This window comes from Polypterus senegalus, chromosome 3 (assembly GCF_016835505.1).
Source record: "Polypterus senegalus isolate Bchr_013 chromosome 3, ASM1683550v1, whole genome shotgun sequence".
Lineage (NCBI taxonomy): Eukaryota > Metazoa > Chordata > Cladistia > Polypteriformes > Polypteridae > Polypterus > Polypterus senegalus.
In genome coordinates this window covers 286,262,543-286,285,958 of record NC_053156.1, presented here as the reverse complement: position 1 = coordinate 286,285,958, position 23,416 = coordinate 286,262,543, and the positions used below count along the sequence as shown (strand labels likewise).

Below are 23,416 nucleotides of genomic sequence, written 5' to 3'. Positions count from 1 at the left end.
ATCTATCTATCTATCTATCTATCTTCTCAATACAAGATGTAATGGAGATTAAAATTATTCTCATAAAGAAACTGCATTAAAAGGATCGCACAAAACAATATTCTTTTACAGATTCTTTCAATTTGTTGCTGTGTGTTTGTAATAGTCTAGCATTTTTTGATATCATGTCTGTTATAATGTCTAAACCAGCATTTCTCAGCCTTTAAGTATTTGCGACCCGAGTTTTCATAACAGTTTTAATCGCGCCCCCCTAATGTTTTTTTGAAAGGAGCCCACTAATACCAATTTGTCCTTTATTAATTAATGATATATCATAGATGCATATTTTACTATACCTACTTAACTTTTAGTGACATTTATCTAACTCTATATTTATTTTTAAGTTAATTTGTTTTGGTTTCAATAGATGTATTTTTCATATTTTAGATTCTTGTTTTCTTTTTTCACATCTTCACAGCCCCACAGTTTGAGAACCACTGGTTTAAACTAAGGAGCTGCAATTGGATTCTTAAAAGAAACAATCAGTTTTCTGACAGCAAGCAAAGCTAATTGGTGAAATTCACCAAAGTGTTTTTCACAATGAAAATGCTGTGTTCACTGGTGACCTTGTTCACAGAATATTTTACTGCAAACTGGCCATGCGGCCAGCTCATACAAACTTTTTTTCCCCAGCGCCCCATGATACTTTGCAAGGCTAGCATTCCATCATGGAGCTGTAGCAGCAAATGTCGGATGGCACGGCCCCCTGTGTATATACCACTGATCCAAGTAGTGGGCTAAAAATTTAAACAGAAAACATACATACAGAAGAAAACTGCAAATGTGTCGATGTATTTGTGTGTTAAAGGTAATGTCACTATGTATGTATCTATATGTGATCTGTATGCAATCTGTGCTCCTAGCTCTTTAATTGTATTACTCAGAGCACAGTGCGATTGACGCCAACAGGAAGGAGTGAAGAATCCACGTGCATTAGGGCTGCAGTTATTTGCTAGTAGCAGCAGAGACTAAGCAAAAGCGTCAGCGATAAAACAAACTGTGCTTTTCGACTCCAGAGAGCTGAGTACCTGCTGTCAAATCTGTGTCTGCCATTCTCTGCAAGTGGTTTTACAGGTCCAGTTATTAGATCTAATAATTTCATCTCAGAGAGCCAAAGTGGTGTGGTGGTTAGCACTGCTGCTTTACAGCTCAGGTCCCATTTTTGGCCAATGTAATTGATCCCGTATACTTGGCAGATGTTTCCCTAGACGTAAGTGACACTTAAAAGACCACTGAGATATTATAATCTACTCAAAACTAGTTCAATATCTACTTCCTCATTAACTTCAATGCATTTCATTCAGTTCGGTAAAGTCCCTCGATATATACTCGATTTTTCTGAACTCAAAGTAAAATTAATACAGTATACATACATAAATAAATATACAGAGTATATTTAAATAATATACAGTGTATATTTAAATAAATATACAGTATATAAACAGTATATATATATATATATATCTATACTAATAAACGGCAAAGCCCTCACTGACTCACTCACTGACTGACTGACTGACTCATCACTAATTCTCCAACTTCCCGTGTAGGTAGAAGGCTGAAATTTGGCAGGTTCATTCCTTACAAAAGTTGGGCAGGTTTCATATCGAAATTCTACGCGTAATGGTCAAAACTGGAAGCTGTTTTTCTCCATTTACTGTAATGGAGATGAGCTTGAAACCCATGAGGGCGGAGTATCGTGTGACATCATCACGCCTTGCACGTAATCACGCAGTACATAGAAAACCAGGAAGAGGCCCAAAAAGCGCTGAAGAAAACATGCATTATATAACTGAGAAGGCAGCTAAACAATAAGAAGCGAGCGAGTGATATATACAACCATATTCATGAGTTCTGCTACTTCAGAAACAAAGCACGATGTAAACCTAAACTTTAAATTAAGTTCATAGACAGGCTGCCGCTGGCGTTTGTAATTTAGTGCCTGCCCATATAAGGCCGTCCGTCAGCGGCAATCCAATAGCAAACTGCCACGGGTAAATATTCACGGGTGAAGGACTGTGCTTATGCAGAGGAAGATGAGATGGTCAGCGTGGTGTTTGGCACAAACTCATTGAAACTGCGAGAGAAACTTTTAAGTGCCGGGTCTTAGCTAACATTAAATACAGCCGTGGACATCGCACGAGATGGCACCAGCACAGCTGAGAACCTTCGAAGCATGAACACCAAGCGGCTCACATGAACAGACTGTGAACACAGTACGCAGACAAAAAAGCAACAGTTCCAAAGAGTTCTGAACAAAAACCGGCTTACACCATTGAGAAGGCAGCAAAAAAATATGAAGCGCCTGATACATACAAGCATATTCATAAGTGCAGCTACTGCGGAAACAAAGCACACAGTGGAAAAAGTCAATGTCCTGCTAAAGGAAGACAGTGTAAAAAACCCGTGCATGCAGTGTGTCATATATATATATATATATATATATATGACAACAACATTCATATCAATGACAAAACAACTGCATTAACAATCATCTTACGTTATTATTAAAATGTTTCCTTTTCTTTTTCATAACTTCTTTAACACACTACTTCTCTGCTGCGAAGCGCGGGTATTCTGCTAGTATATATATATATATATATATATATATATATAGTGATAGATGGCCGGCCGTTCATCTCGGCCAATACCCCCACGCCGCCAGGTGGAGCCCTCCCTGCAGCATGGAGGTGCCCCAAATGCTAGCAGGGTATTATGGACGTTGGAGTTTTCCTTTACAGCCCTGCTGGATACCATGTGGGCAACTAGAAGGTGCTGCAGGGAGGAGCAGTGACTATTTTCCCTACGCCTCGGAAGTACACATGGACAAGGAGAATGACGTGCTTCCAGGGTAAAGAAAAAGGATTTTTATCCTTCCTTGTCACATGGACAAAGAGGGCGAAACACTTCTGGGACAAGAACTATAAAAGACTGAGAAAGACACCAAAGCGTTGAGCTGAGCTGGGTGGAAGGGTGGCAACACTTTTGGGAGTGGTGGATTGGTTTATTATAGTGTATTGGTTATTATTTATGAGTATTGTGGAGAGGAGGGTGCTTTCTGCACTGTTATTCATAATAAAGTCAACTTATTGGACTTTTACCTGGTGTCTGACATTTGATCAGAGGGTTCAAGGGAGCGATAGTGCCCTCTATCTGTTACAATACAGTATATATATATACTAGCAAAGTACCTACGCTTTGCAGCGGAGAAGAAGTATGTTAAAGAAATTATGAAAAAGAAAAGGAAACATTTTAAAAATAACGTAACATTTGCTTTCTATTCGTTTGCATTAGCACAGTCCTTCACTAGCAATTATTTAATGTTAGCTCAGACCCGGCACTTAAAAGTTTCTCTCACACTTTTGCTGAGTTTGTGCCAAACACTATTCTATCCCTGACCATCTCATTTTCGTTTGCATAAGCACAGTCCTTCACCAGCAATTTTAACTTAGTTACAAAGTGATCAAAAGTCTCGTTTATACCCTGTGTCCTCTAATTAAACTTGTATCTCGCGAATATCATATTCGTCGTAGGCACGATAAACGCCAGCGGCAGCGTGTCTATAAACTTAATTTAAACTTACGGTTTACACCGTGCTTTGCTTCCGCAGTAGCTGCACTTATGAATATGCTTGCATGCGTCACTCGTTTCAAATTCTTTTGCTGCCTTCTCAAATGTGTAATGCATTTTTTGTTCAGTGCTCTATGGAGTTCTTCTTTGTTCTCAATGTACTGCGTTCACAGTTAGTTCACGTGAGCCGCTCTCTTGTGTGATCTTGCGATGTTCACGGCATTATTTAATGTTAGCTAAGACCCGCCACTTAAAAGTTTCTCTCACACTTTCGCTGAGTTTGTGCCAAACACAAGACCATCTCATCTTCGTTTGCATAAGCACAGTCCTCCACCCGCGAATATTTACCTTATATGGGCAGGCACTCAATTACGTGGGAGGCGTGATGATGCGGAACGCAACTCCGCCTCACACAGCGACCGATTGTATATGGCTATGGTCGTATATACTGTATGGTCGAAAGTAGGTTCCAGTTATGACCATTACGCGTAGAATTTCGAAATGAAACCTGCCCAACTTTTGTAAGTAAGCTGTAAGGAATGAGCCTGCCAAATTTCAGCCTTCCACCTACACGAGAAGTTGGAGAATTAGTGATGAGTCAGTCAGTGAGTGAGTGAGTGATAATAATTAGTCAGTGACATCATAAAAATTTTGGACAGCCACCCGTATATTGTTTTCCCAGCTGCAAAAGTTGAATTTTAGTAGCACGATGTGCATAGAACAGAGTCCACAACAGAACTGATTATCTGAGACAATAAAGGAAGTGACGTCAGCAAAAGGGCCGGAATCAGAAGTGATGTCTTCTGGACCGGAGGTAACGTCAGCAAAGGGATTGGCACTGGAAGTGATATCTTCTGAGGTGCCGGAACCTTGCAGGATTTCCCAGGAAAGGTGTGTAGGGAAAGACAGTCAGTGCACTCTGCCACCCTTGGTCAGATGTATTATTATTATTGTGTTACTTTGCTATAGGTTTGTTGTTTTTTTTTTTTTTTTATTTATTTATTAATTTTATTACAATCAATACATAGCAATCAAGTTTTACAAAAAAAAAAGAATTATGCTAAGAACAGATCGATCCCCACCCTTGAGAGAGAGAGCAAGCCAAACGGTGTAAAATTTAAGGCTTTTAAAAATACCTAAATCAACAAATTCTCTGTGCTTTATAAAATCATTTCAAAATATTACTGATTAGATCCTGCCATGTTTTGAAAAAAGTCTGCACAGATCCTCTAACTGAGTATTTGATTTTTTCCAATTTTAAATAATATAACACATCAGTTTCCCACTGACTTAAAGAGGAGAGTTTGGGTTCTTCCAGTTTATCAGAATAAGTCTGCGTGCCAACAGTGTAGTGAATGCAATCACAGTTTGTTTGTCTTTCTCCACTTTAAGACCCTCTGGAAGAACCCCAAACACAGCTGTTAATGGGTTAGGAGGGATTGTGAGTCCAAGACTGTCTGAGAGGTAATTAAAAATTTTTGTCCAGAATAATGTTAATTTGGAGCAGGCCCAGAACATGTGACCTAGTGAGGCTGGGGCTTGGTTGCAACGTTCGCAGGTTGGATCATGCCCTGGAAACATTTTGAGAGTTTTAGTCGAGACAGATGTGCTCGATATATAATTTTGAGTTGTATAATTGTATGCTTTGCGCATATGGAGCTTGAGTGAATTCTCTGCATTGCTACTTTCCACTCCTTTTCTGATATATTAATTGAGAGGTCATTTTCCCAGTGTCCTCTTGGATCTTTGAAAGGAAGGGATTGTAAAAGGATTTTATATATTGTAGAGATGGAGTCTAACTCCTTGAAATTGAGCAATAATTTTTCCAGCGTGGATGAGGGTGCAAGATGAGGAAAATCTGGAAGGTTCTGTTTAACAAAGTTCCTGATTTGAAGATAGTGAAAGAAATTTGTAGCTGGAATGTTAAATTTGGAACGTAATTGTTCATAGGATGCAAAGACGTTGTCTATATAAAGATCTCTAAGCAAGTTAATTCCAAATTTTTTCCAGATATTAAAAACTGCATATGTTTGTGAGGGTTGAAAGAGGTGGTTCTTTTGCAGGGTGCCACAGAAAGAAGCTTCTCCGTCTTAAAATGCTTTCTACATTGGTTCCAGATTCTAAGTGAGTGGAGCACAATTGGGTTATTAGTGTATTGCCGATAGCGTGTGTTTATTGGAGCACAAAGCAAGGAATACAAAGAAGTACTGCAGGATTTTACTTCTATTGCGGTCCATGCCTGTGTATGTTCTTCTATTTGTGTCCAGGTTCTTATCGACTGTATATTTGCCCCCAGTAATAAAACTGGAAGTTAGGTAGAGCCATGCCGCCTTCTGCCTTTTGTCTTTGTAGGGTCGCTCTTTTGATGCGTGGATGTTTAGAATTCCAAATAAATGAGGTTATTGTTGAATCTAATTGCTTAAAGAACGATTTATTAATGTATATTGGTATGTTTTGAAATAAATAGGAGCTTAGGAAGAATATTCATCTTAACAGTGTTAATTCTTCCAGCTAGTGTGAGATGAAGGGTTGACCATCTATGCAAGTCTTGTTTAATTTTTTCCATACAGACGACGAAATTTTGTTGATAAAGAGCTTTATGTTTACTTGTGATGTTTACCCGAGGTATTTAAACTGTTCTGCAATGATAAAAGGAAGGGTGTCTAATCTAATATTATATGCTTGCGAATTCACGGAAAGAGTACACTTTTATTCAGATTAATTCTGAGACCAGAGAGCTTTTGAAATTCTGTGAGTGCTGCTAAGACTGCAGGCACAGAATTTTCTGGGTCCGATATATACAGTACCATGTCATCTGCATATAATGAGATTTTCTGTTCCAGTCCTTCTCTGCTAATCCCCTTTATCTGATCAGTATTTCGACAATGTATTGCCAGTGGTTCAATGGCAATTGCAAACAGCAGTGGTGACAAAGGGCATCCTTGTCTTGTGCCACGTTCTAGTTTAAAGTAGTCTGAGCAAATGTTATTGATGCAAACTGAAGCTTCTGGGTTAGTATACAGTAATTTAATCCATGCACAAATGTTCGGGCCAAACCCAAACTTCTCCAAAATAGTAAAAGGTATTTCCATTCAATCATGTCGAATGCTTTTTCTGCATCCAATGATAATAATATTTCTGGGGTGTTTGATTTAGTTGGTGAGTATATTACATTAAACAGGCGTCGAAGATTTGAAGATAAGTGTCGGCCCCTAATAAATCCAGTTTGGTCTTGTGATATTATTGAGGGAGCACTTTCTCCATCCTTCTAGCTATGATTTTAGAGAGTATTTTAACGTCGTTATTCAGAAGTGAAATTGGTCTGTATGATGCACATTGTAATAAGTCCTTATTTTGTTTTGGAAAGACAGTGATTAGTGCTTGGCGAAAGGTTTGTGGAAGAGATTGGTTATCTCTGGCTTCTGTAAATGTTGCTAATAGGAGGGAGCTAGCTGAGCGGAGAATTTCTTGTAAAACTCTGCAGGGTAGCCATCAGGGCCTGCTGCTTTTCCACCTTGGAGTGACTTTATAGCATCCAGTAATTCTGATAATGACAGAGGTTTATCGAGCTCCTCCACACTAATAGCGTCAATTTGTGGTATCTGTAATTTATCCAGAAATGCATTAGATTGTATATTGTCTTCTTTAAACTCAGTAGTATATAGGGATTTATAGTAGTCTCTAAAAGTGCACATTATATTTTTGTGTTCGATGATTTTATCTCCATTCGTGTTAGTAATTACGAGATTGCGTTGCACTTCTTGCTTGTGAATTTGTTGCGCTAAAAGCTTATTAGCTTTCTCTCCATGTTCATAATAATGATGTCTGGATTTGTAAATTAGTTGTTCGGTTTCTTTAGTTGTCAAGAGGTTTAATTCTGAATGTAGAGCCTGCCTCCTCTTATGTAGAGTCTCGCTTGGTAGTCTGGCATGTTCTTCATCTATTTTAGTAATTTCGCTTTTTATCTCTGCTACTTTCTTCGCTTCGGATTTATTTCTGTGGGAAAGATATGAGATAATCTGTCCTCTTAAGAAGGCCTTAAGAGTTTCCCAGAGTGTTCCTGCAGAGATCTCAGGGGATGTATTTGTCTCTAGAAAGAATTCAATTTGTTTGGATATAAATTCAGTACAATTCTCGTCAGCTAATAGAAGCGGATTGAGACGCCATCTCGGGTGAGTGTATGGGGCTTAGTAATTTCAGCTCCAAGATCATCGGAGCATGGTCTGAAATAACAATAGCATCGTATTTACAAGATTTAATCTTAGGCAAGAAGTTATTATCTATAAAGAAGTAATCAATCCTTGAGTAGCAATGATGTACTGGTGAGTAGAAAGAATATGTTCTTGAATTTGGGTTTAAAAACCTCCAGGGATCTGATAAGTTGTGATCAGTTATAAACTTTGTAATTATCTTTGCGGTGTTAGTTGCGTTCCCCTGTGGAGGAAGTCTTATCTAAAAGTGGATTTAGAACACAATTAAAGTCCCCAGCCATTATAAGTTTATGAGTGTTCAGATTGGGAATGGATGCAAATAAATTTTGTATAAATTCCTTATCATCAACATTAGGTGCATAAACATTTATCAAAATCATTTTACAGTTAGATAAGTCTCCCATGACCATCACATATCTCCCTTCAGGATCCAATACTACATCTGATGCTACAAATGGTACTGTTCTATGTATGAGAATTCCCACCCCTCTAGTTTTCTTTGTAAAACTAGAATGGAACATTTGGCCAGTCCAGTCTTTTGCAGCGGAACTGATCCTTACTTAGTAAGTGGGTTTCCTGTAAAAATACTATTTTAGCATTTAGACCTGTTAGGTGAGAAAGTACTTTCTTTCTCTTTAATTCGTGATTCAGGCCTTTAACATTCCAGCTTACGAGTTAACTGTCCCATCATGGAGACACTGATTCTGAGTTTTGGTGTCATATTATAGTCTTAACTGGAAGTGAAATAGTTTAGGTCTTAATTTCCTATTCCCCAAGAGTTGTTGCCATGCAGCTTATTATTACGTTGATAGTTATAATTATAAAGATTGAGATGATAGATTAGATATAGATCAAGCCTGCTCTCTTTCTCTTCCCCTTAACCCCCACCCTCCCTTTTTGCCTCCCCAGGTGAGGCTAAAACCCACTTCATGCAGTCCCAGTCCTCTGACATACCCAGAGACAGAGCACGTCCAAAGCACATCAAGCCCCCATGCAGTGGCGCTTTAAGGTTAAAAGATAGAGATATCTGTTACCAATATAGTCTTTAAAAGAGGAAAAAGAAAAAAAAGAATTTTGCACTTAATATATATATATATATATATATATACATATACACATATACATATATATATATATACATACATACATACATATAATCTTCATCAATTTTAGTGCATTAAGATGATATCCCCAGATAATAAACCCAGGTGATGGTGTTAAAGATGTGTCCAAAACAAGCATAACAAGTCTTAATGCAGTAATAGCAATAACAGCAAACCAAGGGTATGATATTGAACAGTCTCATTTAGGGTACACATGAAATAATTAGAAAAGAAAAAAAAAAGAGGAGGAAAACGTAATTAAGCACAATAAAACACAAACATTTAGCCCTAGTAATACTAAGTAATGATAAGTAATAAGTAAGTAATAATAATATAAGAATATGAGAATATATGCTGATAAAAACCCGTATTTTAAAACAAATAGATCAGACAGTAGATTATTAATCCTAGCTTTATCATTTACCGCCATGACTCACAATTATGTATCAGAATAGTCCGGGATCAGCTTTCTTAACTCATTTTCTGCCTCCTCCTTGCTAGCGAAAACATAGAAATGCCCTGCCATTCCACTTTCAGTTTTGCGGATACAGGAGGCCGTATTTGACATTGGCTTGCCGTAGCGCTGTTTAATATTATAGAAGGCGGCGTTTGATAGCTGTTGCTGGAGAGAAGTCAGGGAAGACGCGAATGTGGCAATCTTCATATATAATATCTTCCTTTTTTTCCTGAGGAGTTCCATCACCTCTAACTTAAATGATAATCGTTCAAAACGGACTATAAAAGATCTTGGTCGGGTCTGACGGTGTTTGATCAGCGTCGTAAGCCGCTGCTATCTCAGATTCTGCTTTAAAGTCGCCCCGATTATTTTAGAAAAAGTTCAGTTGCGAATTTCACCGGGTTTAAACTTTCTCGATTCTCCGGCAAGCCTTCAATTCTGACATTATACCTTCTATTCCCATCTTCTAAAGCAGCCAGTCTGTCTCCAAGTTTTTCTCCGAGTTTTTTCCATTCAGAACTGACATTTACTGCTCTTTCCTCGGCACTGGCAGCTAGATGTTCGGCTATTTCGATCCGATTCGTGAATGTCTCACTAAGATGCTCCAATCGATCAGCAAGCGTGCTCAGTTTAGCGAGTTTTTCTCAATGCGCTCTTCAATTTTACCCAGCACCTGTCGAAGTTCACGCTGTACCTCTTGACGAAGCCTTTCATTTGCCTGTTGGATTTCCTGTCGCAGACATTCATTGGCCTGTTTCATCTCCTGTTTCCATTCCTGTTTCAGTCTCTCATGTGCCTTTGCCGTTGCTTTCTCATTAGCCTTCTCGCTTTTCTTTATATCTTGCCTGAGGTCAGCGAGCAACACTTTCAGTTCAGATAGCTCAAATGTGCCTTCTTGTGCCGTAGATGAAGCAGCAGACTCTGCTGAAGCGGTGTCCCGCTGCTCCAGTCCCGCGTGATTGCGTAACTGAAGCCGCGGACCTCCCGCCTTTTCCAGTTTCAGGTAATCCTCTCCAATCGGCGAGCTATCCACATCTGCACTCACGATCGCACCTTCGCTCCCCTATTCGCTCTCAGCCGGCGACGATGTAGCGGACCGTGGTCCCGAGGAGTCTGTACTTTCGCCCATCTGATCCAGGTCTGTCTCTGAGAGGCCGTATCTCGAACTAGGGCTTGCTGATCGCAGCTTGGATGTAGCGTTAGTCTTCGATTCTTTCGGACCCCCCTTCTTGTTGGCCATGTTTATATGTGTTTACATATACTGTAGCGGTCCCTCTCGGGTTGAATAAATACAGGATATCTCAGAATAATAAGCAAATAATATGAAAAATAGCACCACTGCTAGCGGAGCTCCACTTCAGACGTCCATCTCTCGCATCGGACGAGACCAAATCCCGTCTTTCCCGGTTTGTTGTTTTAACAGAGAGACAGCTCGCAGTTAAGAGGGTAAGATGGTGGGAGGAAAAACAGAGGAGGGGAACTACTGAACTGCACATGAGTAACAGTCGCTGCTGTTTTGGGCAACAATCCTTTGGTGGCACCGGTCACAATATGTTTGTGTTGTGCCCTCTGTTGGAATGCAAAATGCAAAGCATTTTATTACTACATGAGTACAAAATATATTCCAATAGATGGTGTATTGTTAATACTGAATATGCTGAGGTCCACATTGATTACTTACATTTCAGCATTTCTTAGATGGGTAGCGCAGTTAGTAAAGTCATAAATTGTTAAGCTTTCTCTAACTTATTACACAGAATCACAGGGCACACACTGCGATCACAAGCTGTAAGCCTCCTTAAAAGTATTCAGAGAATAAAGGAAAGGGCAAGACTTTCAGTACTAGGCACCCAAATCTAACAAAATTAGGCTACATTTACACTGCAGCTTAGGGTGACTAAAATCCACTTTATGACTTATATCTGATTTTTTTTTTGTCTGTCTATTCAAGTTATATCTTGCAAGCAATCCAAATTCAATAAGAGTGATACAGACCCTCAGTGTTAATTTGGTCAGCAGGAACTAAATGAATAAAACCAAATGCTCCTGACAGAGGTGACCTAATTGAGAACCATGAGCAGGAACTTTCTGTTGCGAACTAGGAGTGCCAAGCATTATTAAAGTTCATAAGCATGTAGTTCCAAACGTTTCCAATAATGCCCACTATAGGGGGATATCACCGCCAAATAATAATAAGGGCAAACACTGAATCTTTATAAAATAAAAAGTTTAGTTTTCACAAAAAAATATTCCAATGAACCTCTGTGGAGTACAAAATTAAAGGAGTTCTAGTACAGATTCCAAAAGCAAGATCAAAAAAAAAAAAACAGAGCAGAAAGTCATAAAAGCCATCCATCCATCCATTTTCTAACCCGCTGAATCCGAAGACAGGGTCACGGGGGTCTGCTGGAGCCAATCCCAGCCAACACAGGACAGGAACCAATCCTGGGCAGGGTGCCAACCCACCGCAGGACACACACAAACACACACACACTCCAAGCACACACTAGGGCCAATGTAGAATCGCCAATCCACCTAACCTGCATGTCTTTGGATTGTGGGAGGAAACTGGAGCGCCCGGAGGAAACCCACGCAGACACGGGGAGAACATGCAAACTCCACGCAGGGAGGACCCGGGAAGTGAACCTGGGTCTCCTAACTGCGAGGCAGCAGCGCTACCACTGCGCCACCGTGCCGCCCTGTCATAAAATTAGATATCTAAATAATTCTCCGAAAACACAGTACACTCACCAACTCCCTAGTGAAGTGGTTCCCAAAATGTGTCCTCACAGGGGAGCTGCAAAATATTATAAAATTTTCATAATTTTATTTCCAATTTCAATTCAATGTGATAGGATGCAACATCTGGCAGTCCTAAGGCAAACCAGTAACTCACTTGGTAATAATTGTTTGCGGAAGCCTCTACAAATGGTTACTAGATGGTTCTCTAAAATAATTTCGTTTCTCAATTGTTTTAGTAGTTTGTCGAACATTCTCTGTACTTTGTGTTCGTACAGAAATAGCTGTCAGTTTCGCACGGTCTTAGTGTTGAATTAGTTTTCGGAGATTGGATCAACTGTATATTGTTGTGATTAAGTGAAGTTTTTGAAGTATTTCTTCTCGTATGTATTTTTAAAAATGGATTGTTTTTCACTAAACAGTAATAAGCGTTGTGAGAGTTAAAATAAAGAGGGCACACTGTCAGCCAGTGGCAACGTCAAGCAGAGTGCGAAGAAGCACAAATATTGAAAATATGATGACAGTTATTTGGACTTTGGTTTTACATTGACAAGTCAATGGTGAAGAGAGGCCACAGTGTGTACTATGTATGAAAGCGTTGGCACCAGAGTGCATGCTACCAAGTAAACTGATCCCAGCATGGTTAGTAAATCTTGTGACTACTGTGGAAGACGAATGTTCTCTTCGTTCCCTTGTACTAATTCATGTCTGAGAAGTAAGCTTTACGAAACCAAGTAACAGCATGCTTTGTTTTAGCAAACAGAAAAATGTTTGTGCAAAGGACTCAAGGTCTGAGCATTCCACACATGAGTCTGCCTTATCACGTTTTCCCTTAGCTTACATCTGAACGCCATAACAAAAGGAGCCAAGAAATCAAGTTGCATAAGGGACATTGAAGGGGCTCAAGGATTGTGTATAATAAAGACTGTTACATTTTATAATGATATTAAATTACGCATTCTAGGGGTATAAAACTGGACCCCACCCAACAGACGGGGTTCAGAAGAGCCCTGACGCTGTCATGTATATTTGATTGTCTGCTTTTCTGAAACTCTTCTCACCGTGACTCTAAAAATAAAGCTGCTTTATAACCACACCTGCTGTCGGGTCTGAGATTTCGTCCACACTACTTTACCAGAAAGTTAAAAGAGTTAAATCAACAAAGAGGTAGTTTTAATAAGCAAGCGTCAAAACCAAGCAATGTATTGCTAACATCTTACAAGGTGATCTTAAAAACATGTTTTTTTTATTTTTGATTAACTCTTTAGCTAAAAAAAAAAATATTGTCTATTTCGCAAATTAGAATTTGATGGGGTTGTGCCTTGCAAAAACCTGGATTCAGCCAAGGCACAGAGAATTGAAAAAGTTTGGGAACCACTGCCCTAGCGCATTCACAATGAACTGCCAGGAACTGTGAAAGTCCCTTGGATTTATAGGGGGGAGGGCAGTGCCCGGTAGTGATTGGCAGGTGGCCCCGCCTCCTGGAGGACCAGCTACAAAACGCATGGAACATAACAAAGGCAGGTAACAGACACAGACAAAACCAGAAACCAAGAAAAGTGCTCATAACTAACAAAGGAGACATGAAGCAGGAATTTAAATCCCAGCCAAGGAAAAACCTCTGGCTGAGACGTGACTCACTATGGTTGACGCACTAATTACTACAACTGCTCTCATTGGACAAAACCTTCAGTTCATCAACTCATGATAGCAGATCAGAGGAATAGAAAATGAAAGTTCATAGCTATTGCCATCTTTCTTTATAGTAACCTGTGAAGAAGACAGAGAAGCCAAGTCCGGTGGAGTGCAATTTGGAGATTTTTGATATAACAAGAAACTCAAAACTTCACAGTTGGTGAATAATTTCTTATGGACACTGTATATAATAATGACAGAGTATTCACAAGCCCGCTTAATCTATTTCAGGGTTAGTTGTAGAGCCTGCCCCAACAGTACCGAGCATAAGATAGGGACCAACACTTAATTGTGTTTTGTGGCCTTTTTCCCCCTGGATTGTATTTATTTGTTGGTTTGTTGTTATTTACATTAATTTTGAATTAATGTCGGTCATTTTCTAACCTGTTTAGTCCTGAACATGATCATGGGGGGTGCCGGAGCCTATCCCAGCTGGTATAGGGTGCAAGGCAGGAACAAACACTGGACAGGGTGCCAGTCCATTGTCACACACGTGCGCATGGAAGGCAGCTAAAGGCCTCAAATAGTGACGATTCCATGTCTGACCAGGGGGTGGCGAGGTGCACTGAGTTTTTCTCTCAATCGTCTGTAGACCATTCACGGGAAATTTTACCAGGTTCCGGCACCTGTGATGATGTCACTTCCTGTTCAGACGCCTGTGATGATGGCGCTTCCTGCCCAGAATATGTCACTTCTGGTTCTGCCCTCCATTATGATGTCAATTCCGGTTCTGATGACTGTGAAGACGTCCGATTCCGCCTTCCATGATGACGTCACTTCCAGTTCAGACCTTTAAAGCTGCCATCTTTGCCAAATTTGATGAGTTCTGTGTTGGACTCGGACTTGTGAACATCTCACAATTATTTAACCCTTTTGCAGCCAGGACATATTATACGGGTGGCTGGCCCAAACGTTTTTAATGAATTTGTATAATTTTTGTGACACCATCAAAGCTCAAACACACACACCCAACCACACACTAGAGCCAGTTTAGGTTCGCCAGTTCACCTAAGTTACTGTACATGTCTTTGGACTGTGGGAGAATACCAGATCACCCCCAAGAAATCTATCTAGATAAGGAGAGAACATGAAGAGAACCCTGGTCTCCTTACTGTGAGGCAGCAGCACTACCACTGTGCCACCCATCCTTCATCTCTCTTGTGTTATTTCTGTTAGGTTTGCTTATGATTTACTTGGAAACATTCATGCACTCCTTACAAAACACGCCATCTCAGGTTTCTCTGCCAAGGGTGCTGCCACCTTTGTATGCCAGATAGTCAGCCTGTGAAATGTGCATCACTGCTATCAGATGTCACCGCAGTCCTCTTCATGACAACCATGCACATGCTATTGTTAATCATGTCACGTGGCCGCACCACAGCTCGTCACAAGGAGAACCCGAAGCCCAATAACATGGAGGAGGAAGCCCACCCCTCAAATTCTTTGGTTGCATGTGCCTTTCTGTTGTGCTTGGTGTGTACGACTTGAGATTTTGCAATGAAAATGATCAGTCAGCCTGCCCACAAAGAGAAGAAACTCCATACAGACATCAAGTCAGGCAGCCCTAAACACTTTATTACTGCATCACCCATCCTCAAAAGCCGCAAGTTGGACATTGATTTCTAATTAAAGTGACTTTCACCTTAGCACCACACACACTAGTGGGAGGTCAGCAGCTCATGTGGCCGCTTCTATTGACAGCAATTAGTAATGAAGCTAAAGCTCCAGATTTGTATTCTTGAGGTGCTTTACTTACCTAAACACAGACAATTAGGGTCAGGCTGATGGAAGACCTTTAAATGTTTCCAGTCCCAGAATTCCAAGTATATGTTTAACTAAATCTGGAGTTTCATATCAAGTGTGAGGCTGCTGCCCCTCCAAAACATACAATGGATGCTGCATTTGGAATACTAACCTTCCAGGTTGGCTTTACCACTGAATCAGTTCCATCCACGTGCTCTCCATCTAATTTGTCCTTCCTCAGGTGATGGCCTTGTCTCATTAACAAAAGCTGAAAAGTGACAGGAGCTTTATGAATAATTTATATACATACTGCATACATTTATATACTTATACTCAGTTTGAGGGGTTAGATGGCAGGCACACATTACCCATCCCAGAAGAAAAACATGGCATTAAGCTTAGTAGGCATTCAGACAGGTAGAACAAACTGCAAAATGGCAGCAGCGTTGCAATACACACCAAGACAACAAGAGGGCATGCAAACCAACAACTATCAGGAATGCTTGACCTTGCAAAGGTAAGAAAGAGGGAGGGCAGCAGGTGGTCTCAGAGCATGATGGATGGGCCATGTTTCATTTTGAAAGATTAGGACTGGCAAGAGGCCAGATATTATGGATGGTACAGTGTTAAGAATGTGTTGGACTCATACTAGCCACATCATACTTTGAAGTTTCAGGGATCTGTCCCGGAACCTGTCATGTCTCAAGGCAAAGTTCCTCCCCTGGCTGGGGATCAAATTCATATTTTACATCTCTTTGGTTCATTTTTGATTTGTTAATGTTGATTATGTCTATCTTTCTTTATTTTTGGTTTTGTTTATGTATTTAAGCTGCTTTTGTTATGTTCCATGTGTTTTGTGGGTGGTGCCCCAAGAGGCGGGGTCACCTGCCAACCCCTACCAGGTACTGCCCACCACCCTGTGAAACTGGAAGGTCTTCCACAGTCCCTGGATGTTGACTGTGAATACACTAGGGAGTGGTGAGTGTATTTGTGTTTATTGTGATTTTTGTGAGTTATTGGATCTCTGATTTTTCAGACTTTCCATTCTGATTTTTGACCTTGCTTTTGGAATCTGTATTGGAATATTGCTTGATTTGGATTATCTTTGTGTTTCAGGGCAATTCCTTTCTGCTTTTATGCTCCATGTGATTGTGCTTAGAATACTTTGTGAAAACCTAATCTTATATTTTAAAATGATTCCGTGGTTGCCCTTATTGCTCTCCAGAGTTTGCCTGTGATAAGCCCCTCTAGTGGGCATTATTGGAAGTGCTTGGGACTCTTAGTTCACACCAGAACTGGTACTTTTTTTATTTTTTGCCTATGTGCACCACTTTATTATGATTGGAATAGTTTTATGTGAAGACTAAATCTTTTATTTTGTAAAGATTCAGTGTTTGCCTTATTGCTATCCAAAGTTTGACTGGGATTCTTAGTTCACACCAGAACAGTTACTGCTTTTATATATATATATATATATATATATATATATATATATATATATATATATATATATATATATATATATATAAATGTCTACAAGTGGAAGTGTGTGTGTCTGTCTGTCCAGCCTAGAAGCTCAAAGAAAGTGACTCTGTTGCCAAAGTGAAACTGCTGAGAAAAGAGAAACTCACTTAGCCGCTAATACACAAGTGAGGCGAGCACCTCTGCAAAGTGAAACCACTGAGGAAAGAGAACCTCGCTTAGCCGCTAATACACAAGAGAGGCGAGCACATCTGCAAAACGAAACCATCGAGGAAAGAGAAACTTGCTTAGCCACTGATAGACAACGGAGGCGAGCACATCGGCAAAATGAAACCTCTGAGGAGAGAGAACCTCGCTAAGCTGCTGATAGACAACAGAGGTGAGCACGTTGACAAAATGAAAATGCAGAGGACAGAGAAACTCACTTAGCCGCTAATACACAAGCGATACGAGAACATCGGCAAAATGAAAACGCTGAGGAAAGAGAAACTCACTTAGCCACTGACAGACAACGGAGTCGAGCACATCGGCAAAATGAAACCTCTGAGGAGAGAGAAACTCGCTTAGCTGCTGATAGACAAAGGAGGTGAGCACGTCGGAAAATGAAAATGCAGAGGACAGAGAAAATCACTTAGCCGCTAATACACAAGTGAGGTGAGCACATCGGCACAATGAAACCTCTGAGGAGAGAAAAACTCACTTAGCCGCTGATAGACAACGGAGGCGAGCATGTTGGCAAAACAAAACTGCTGAGGAAAGAGAACCTCGCTTAGCCACTAATGTACAACCGATGCGATTGATTGATTGAAGTGCCAGAATCCATGGTTTCTAGGAGCCCGGGCTTTTTATAGTACAGGCTTACACAGCTAGTCTTATATATAAACATCTACGCGTGGAAGTGTTTGTGTCTGTCTGTCTGGCCCGGAAGTGAGAGGTGGAGTTGGGGTAAGGGCTCCACCTCCGAGGAAACAGACAACTCGCTTAGCTGCTAATAACACAAGTGTGGCGAGCATGTTGGCAAAACGAAACCTCAGAAGAAAGACAAAGTCGCTTAACCGCTAACATCGGCAAAACGGTATCTCTTTTACTTTTCCTCCCACCACTAATATTGTGTAATATTAATTGTCTAATATTGAGGCGAGCACGTCAACAAAACAAATCCTCCTAGGAGAGAGACACCCAGAGTAGTTCCATTCAATTACCTGACATCTCTACATTTCAATTTTTTTTCTGACAATTTCAATAGTTTCTAGGACCCCAGGCTTTTCACAGCACTGGGTTACACAGCTAGTGTATTATAAAGATTCTGTGCTTTGCACTTATTGCTATTCAAGATTTGCCAGTGATATCCCCCTCTAGTGGGCATTATTGGAAGTGCTTTGAAACTCTTCAGTTCTTGGGACTCTTAGGTTACATCAGATCTGTTACTTTTTCTAATTTACATTAATGATATGGATTTTGATATGGCTAGAAGAGACTCAGGAGAGGTGGAGATCTGCTCTAGAGAGGAGAGGAATGAAGGTCAGTAGGAACAAGACAGAATACATGTGTGTGAATGAAAGGGAGGTCAGTGGAATGGTGAGGATGCAGGGAGTAGAGCTGGTGAAGGTGGATGAGTTTAAATGCTTGGGATCAACAGTAGAGAGTAAAGGGGATTGTGGAAGAGAAGGTGAAAAAGAGAGTGCAGGGAGAGCGGAATGGGTGGAGAAGAGTGTCAGGAGTGATTTGTGACAGACGGGTATCAGCAAGAGTGAAAGGGAAGATCTACAGGACGGTAGTGAGACCAGCCATGTTATTTGGGTTAGAGATGGTGGCACTGGCCAGAAAGCAGGACACAGAACTGGAGGTAGCAGAGTTAAAGATGTTAATATTAGCAGTGGGCGTGATGAGGATGGATAGGATTAGAAATGAGGACATTAGAGTATATTGGGAGAAGGGTGGTAAGAATGGAGCTGCCAGGGAAGAGGAAAAGAGGAATGCCTAAGAGAAGGTTTATGGATGTGGTGATAGAGGACATGCAGGTAATGGGTGTGACAGAACAAGGTGAAGAGGACAGAAAGATATGGAATAAGATGATCTGCTGTGGCAACCCTTAACGGGAATAGTCGAAAGAAGAAGAAGAAGTTTGATCCCAAAATTGGAGCAATGGCAGACACTGAGGAGGCAGCAAAAGCAATTCAGAAAGACATTGACAAGGTTCAGAACTGGGAAACCAGCTGGAAAATGGAGAATAATGTAGAAATGTGCTGCACATGGCTAAAAGGAACGAGAGTTATAAATACAAGATGGGTCACGCTGTCCTACAGACAGCAACTTCTAAAAAGCAGGAGTGGTCTCCCCTAGACTTTCTCGTATACTCAGATATGGGGATGGACATTTGACAATGATTATATTTTTATATTATGTACATTAAAGAACCATCAACAACAAATCAAATCAAATTAATAATAAATTGATCAATTATTATAAAAGTAAAGTTGAGTATATTGGACTCTGCAGCTGCATGCATAAAAGGTAAAGTACCACTTCCAGTTAATGGAAAATAGCTCAAAAATTGATAGAAATCTACGTTTTGTACCCAATACTTGTATACAAAATTTGGTTGACCTAAGTGAAAGTACTCAAGTTATCATGTTTACACACACACACACACACACACACACACACACACAGACATAATTCCAAAAATGGTATTTTCGGACTCAAGGAAGTCTAAAACATTGAGATTCATCAAAATCTCAACATCGATTACAGGAGGATTACAATACTTACCCTATACTTCATATGATCGAGAAAGTAAGAAGAATTTAGGGATTTATGTTGGCAACTAACATGTCCAGTTATACTGTAAAAACTGTTGAATATAAATCAAGGAGATTTTTAATGCACTTGTAAGACTGTATCTGGACTATTGTATGCAGTTCTGGGATCAGATTTATAAAATTGCATACACACAAAAAATGGTCTGAAATGAGCATAGGCACATTTTCAAGCAAAAATCGATATTTATGAAGGAGAACTTTACAGGAGAACGTGCGTTTATTTGTGGCAACACTGACCCATCCATGCGTAACTTTTCAGAGAAAGTGGGAAATGAAGACACCCATGATAAAGTAAGCAAATGCAGCCAAACCAGCTGGTGACTTTCGTGTACAATAATTCATATCTCCGTGCCGATATTATAATGTGTGCTGGCGTGACCGTTATTTTCCATGATGTTTTTGCTCACTTTTGCTGTGGGTGCCACCGTGTAGTGGTTTTGTTGCTTTGACGTGTTGAGTGGACAGGAGTATCGCGCTGGTGGAGTCACACTGCATTTACCATACTGAATTTCAAACATGGCAGATATCTTTAAGTGTTAACATATGGAAAGTTAAAAGATATCCATTTCAAACTTTATTAAGAGTCATCATATTGCCATCCATCCATCCATCCATTATCCATCCTGCTATATCCTAACTACAGGGTCTGCTGGGGCCAATCCCAGCCAACACAGGGTTCAATGCAGGAAACAAACCCCAGGCAGGGTGCCAGCCCACCGCAGACCATATCGCCATCCCATCCATAATTTGGTCCAGGTTTGAGACCATGACAACCAAGATATTGAACTGGATAAATAAGTTATAAAATGTGTAACAAGGTGGACGGGTGGATATGTTATGTTAATCACAGACCTGGCTAAGTTCTTATTTGTGAATCCCAATAAGACGTTTAGGGCTCTAAATCTTACAGATCAGGTTGACAGAAATCAGCCATTCCAGTCATCCATCCATCAGCTGAACCAACTGTCTGAAACTAACTTACTGGCTGTAATCACCAGTCAGTCCAATTCCAATGCTTAGCATGGGAAGCCACTTCAACTAACACATACTTGCTGATTCATTTTCTAAGCCTATTTATTCTCATTGTAGCAGAGCGAGTGATAAGGCAAAATAGTCAGATGCCAACCGGGCAAGCCACATTTTATTCAAACAAAATAAAATATATGAAAAACTTTTTTTAAGTAAAACAGTTTTATTTACTTTAGTTATCAATGCACTAAAAAGCAAAAAATACACTTTTCTTTAACCACAATTTTCATGGTTATATGCAGAGATGGGGGACTCAAATCACAGGACTTGACTCGAGTCAAAATTTTCAGGACTTGAGACTTGCTTGATTGAAGTAAGAAAATGACTTGACTTGACTTTGACTTGAGAGTAAGTGACTTGAGACTTGACTTAAAGTGGAAGACTCGACATCGACAATGACTTGAACTTTTAAATATAATTCGTTTAATAAAATAAAATAATTTTACAAAATAATTATGACTCAGCAGCACCATAATTGGCGCCTGCGCCCTTAACGCTGCACAACTCTTAACGTTACCAAGAAGAAGAAGAACGCTGCACAACTCAAACCGGGCCAAACATGGCAGATAATAGTCGAGCTCCTCATATAGTCACGTTTGGCTATAAGGACTTTGAACTAGACCGTACTAACAAAAAAAGATTTGCCAGATGCAGAGAATGCAACGCGAGAGTATCAGACACGACAACCACAATATCAAATTTCATCCGGCACTTCAAAAACCACAAGGAAAGGTAAGGAAGTCGAATTCTTTATAGTCAATTTAATAAAACGATTACTAATTAATTAAATTAATCTTTTCTGTTTATCATAATTTGGCCTTGGTTGCATGTTTTTTTAATCAGAAATGTGATGATCATCTCATAAATAAAACGCTATAACTTTACCAGTGGCGTAGCCATATTTTAATGTTGAGTGCAACTTGAAATGAAAGGGCTTCTCGATATTACATGTAAACTATAATGTCGATATTAAATGTGCGCATTTTCAAGCGTTTGTATGGACTGACTGCGTGTGGTTAGTTGAATGGCAGCTCGTGTAACGTTATACTGCATGAAAATCTAAGATGAAAGCATCGGTACAATCACTTCTCCTTCAATAACTCGTTCAAAACTTTTTGGTCATACAGACAAGAATAATTTCATCGTTTGAATCGGTTACGTTAAGTGTCTATAATTTTTTTGTGTACACTCACAATAACAACAAAATGTTGTGTGCTGTATAACAATGAAACCAGTTCAAATAGAAAACAAATATACCAGATTATATATTATGTATGAAACGTGTATATTGCGCGTCCACCGCAGAGATGACGATTAAGCTTCATAACTTCATCACTGGGCTTCATATAATGGATATGTATGGCACCCCGAAGTTTGAATTTCCAAAATGCAGTTTAAATGCAGCTTCAGAAGACTCTAAACGATTCCAGCCGAGGAGGAGGAGTCTTATCTAGCGAAACAATCGGTTATTTTCTAAACAAATGGACAATTTATATACTTTTTAACCTCAGATGCTGGTCTTGTGTTGTCTCTGCGCAGTCTTAGATTGCAGCAGAAGTGCAGACACAGTGTTTACACAGTTAACATGTATAGAAGCTCAAATGCCCTTCACAAAAAAAGGTTAAAACAGCATTGCAGGATGTTTTTGACATTAAAGATATAAAAGAGATTGTTGTTTTTTTGACATCTATTAACTGTATTTACCCGAATCACACAGAATGCACAGAGAGGAGACAAGACCAGCATTTGAGGCTAAAAAGTATATAAATAACCAATCACTTCGGGCTTTCTGAAGCTGCACTTAAACTGCATTCTGGAAGTTCAAACTTCGGGGTGCCATACATATCCATTATATATAGATAGAAATCCTGAAATGTTTTCCTCAAAACAAAAAAAAAAACAATTTCTTTATGACTGAGGAAAGAAAGACATGAACATATTGGATGACAAGGGGGTGAGTACATTATCTGTACATTGTTGTTGTCAAAGTAAACAAATCCTTTTAGATTGAATTGCATTATACTGTGACGTCCCGTCGAATAAACACACTCAGGAGCCGCTTGTCCGGGGATGTCTTCCAAATGCCGACTGGCTTTTTATTCAATATGCCGCGATATAAACGGTGCCCTACAACCGCCCGTTGTCTGGGTCACGGGGACACCTCCAAAATAACAAAGACTAATCACCTTTGTCCTTAAAAACAGTTACTTCCCTTCTTTACACCTTATGCTGTTCTCCTCACTTTCTCCAGTCTCTGCAACTCCCCCTTCCGGCCACACCACCCCTTTTTATCACGCCCCATTAATTAACCCGGATCCCTGTCACTCATCTCTCTCTAGGGAGGTGCCCCAAGCCCTTACAAACAGGGTTCCCCCATGACTCCACCCCAACACTGCTTCCCTTCCCTTCCCTATAGCCCATGCAATGGCAAGACACGTCACAATACATTTTAGACTGGATTTCTTAGTTTTAAACATTTTGTGTAAGCAACACAATTTTATTTTCAGATATTAATGTAGCACAGAT

The 23,416-nt window shown here is 40.0% G+C and overlaps 1 protein-coding gene across 6 annotated transcripts in view; it reads right to left on the bottom strand.

Moving 5' to 3' along the window:
* Positions 1-23,416, bottom strand: part of ppfia4 (PTPRF interacting protein alpha 4) — a 494,511-nt gene that overhangs the window by 153,512 nt on the left and 317,583 nt on the right. For 5 of the 6 annotated variants that reach the window (XM_039749365.1, XM_039749366.1, XM_039749361.1 and 2 more), the window contains exon 5: positions 15,730-15,825. The exons of the other annotated variant lie outside the window; for it this stretch is intronic. In XM_039749365.1, coding sequence (XP_039605299.1) covers positions 15,730-15,825 — 96 coding nt within the window. The remainder of the gene's footprint in view (positions 1-15,729; positions 15,826-23,416) is intronic. 6 annotated transcript variants of the gene reach the window in all.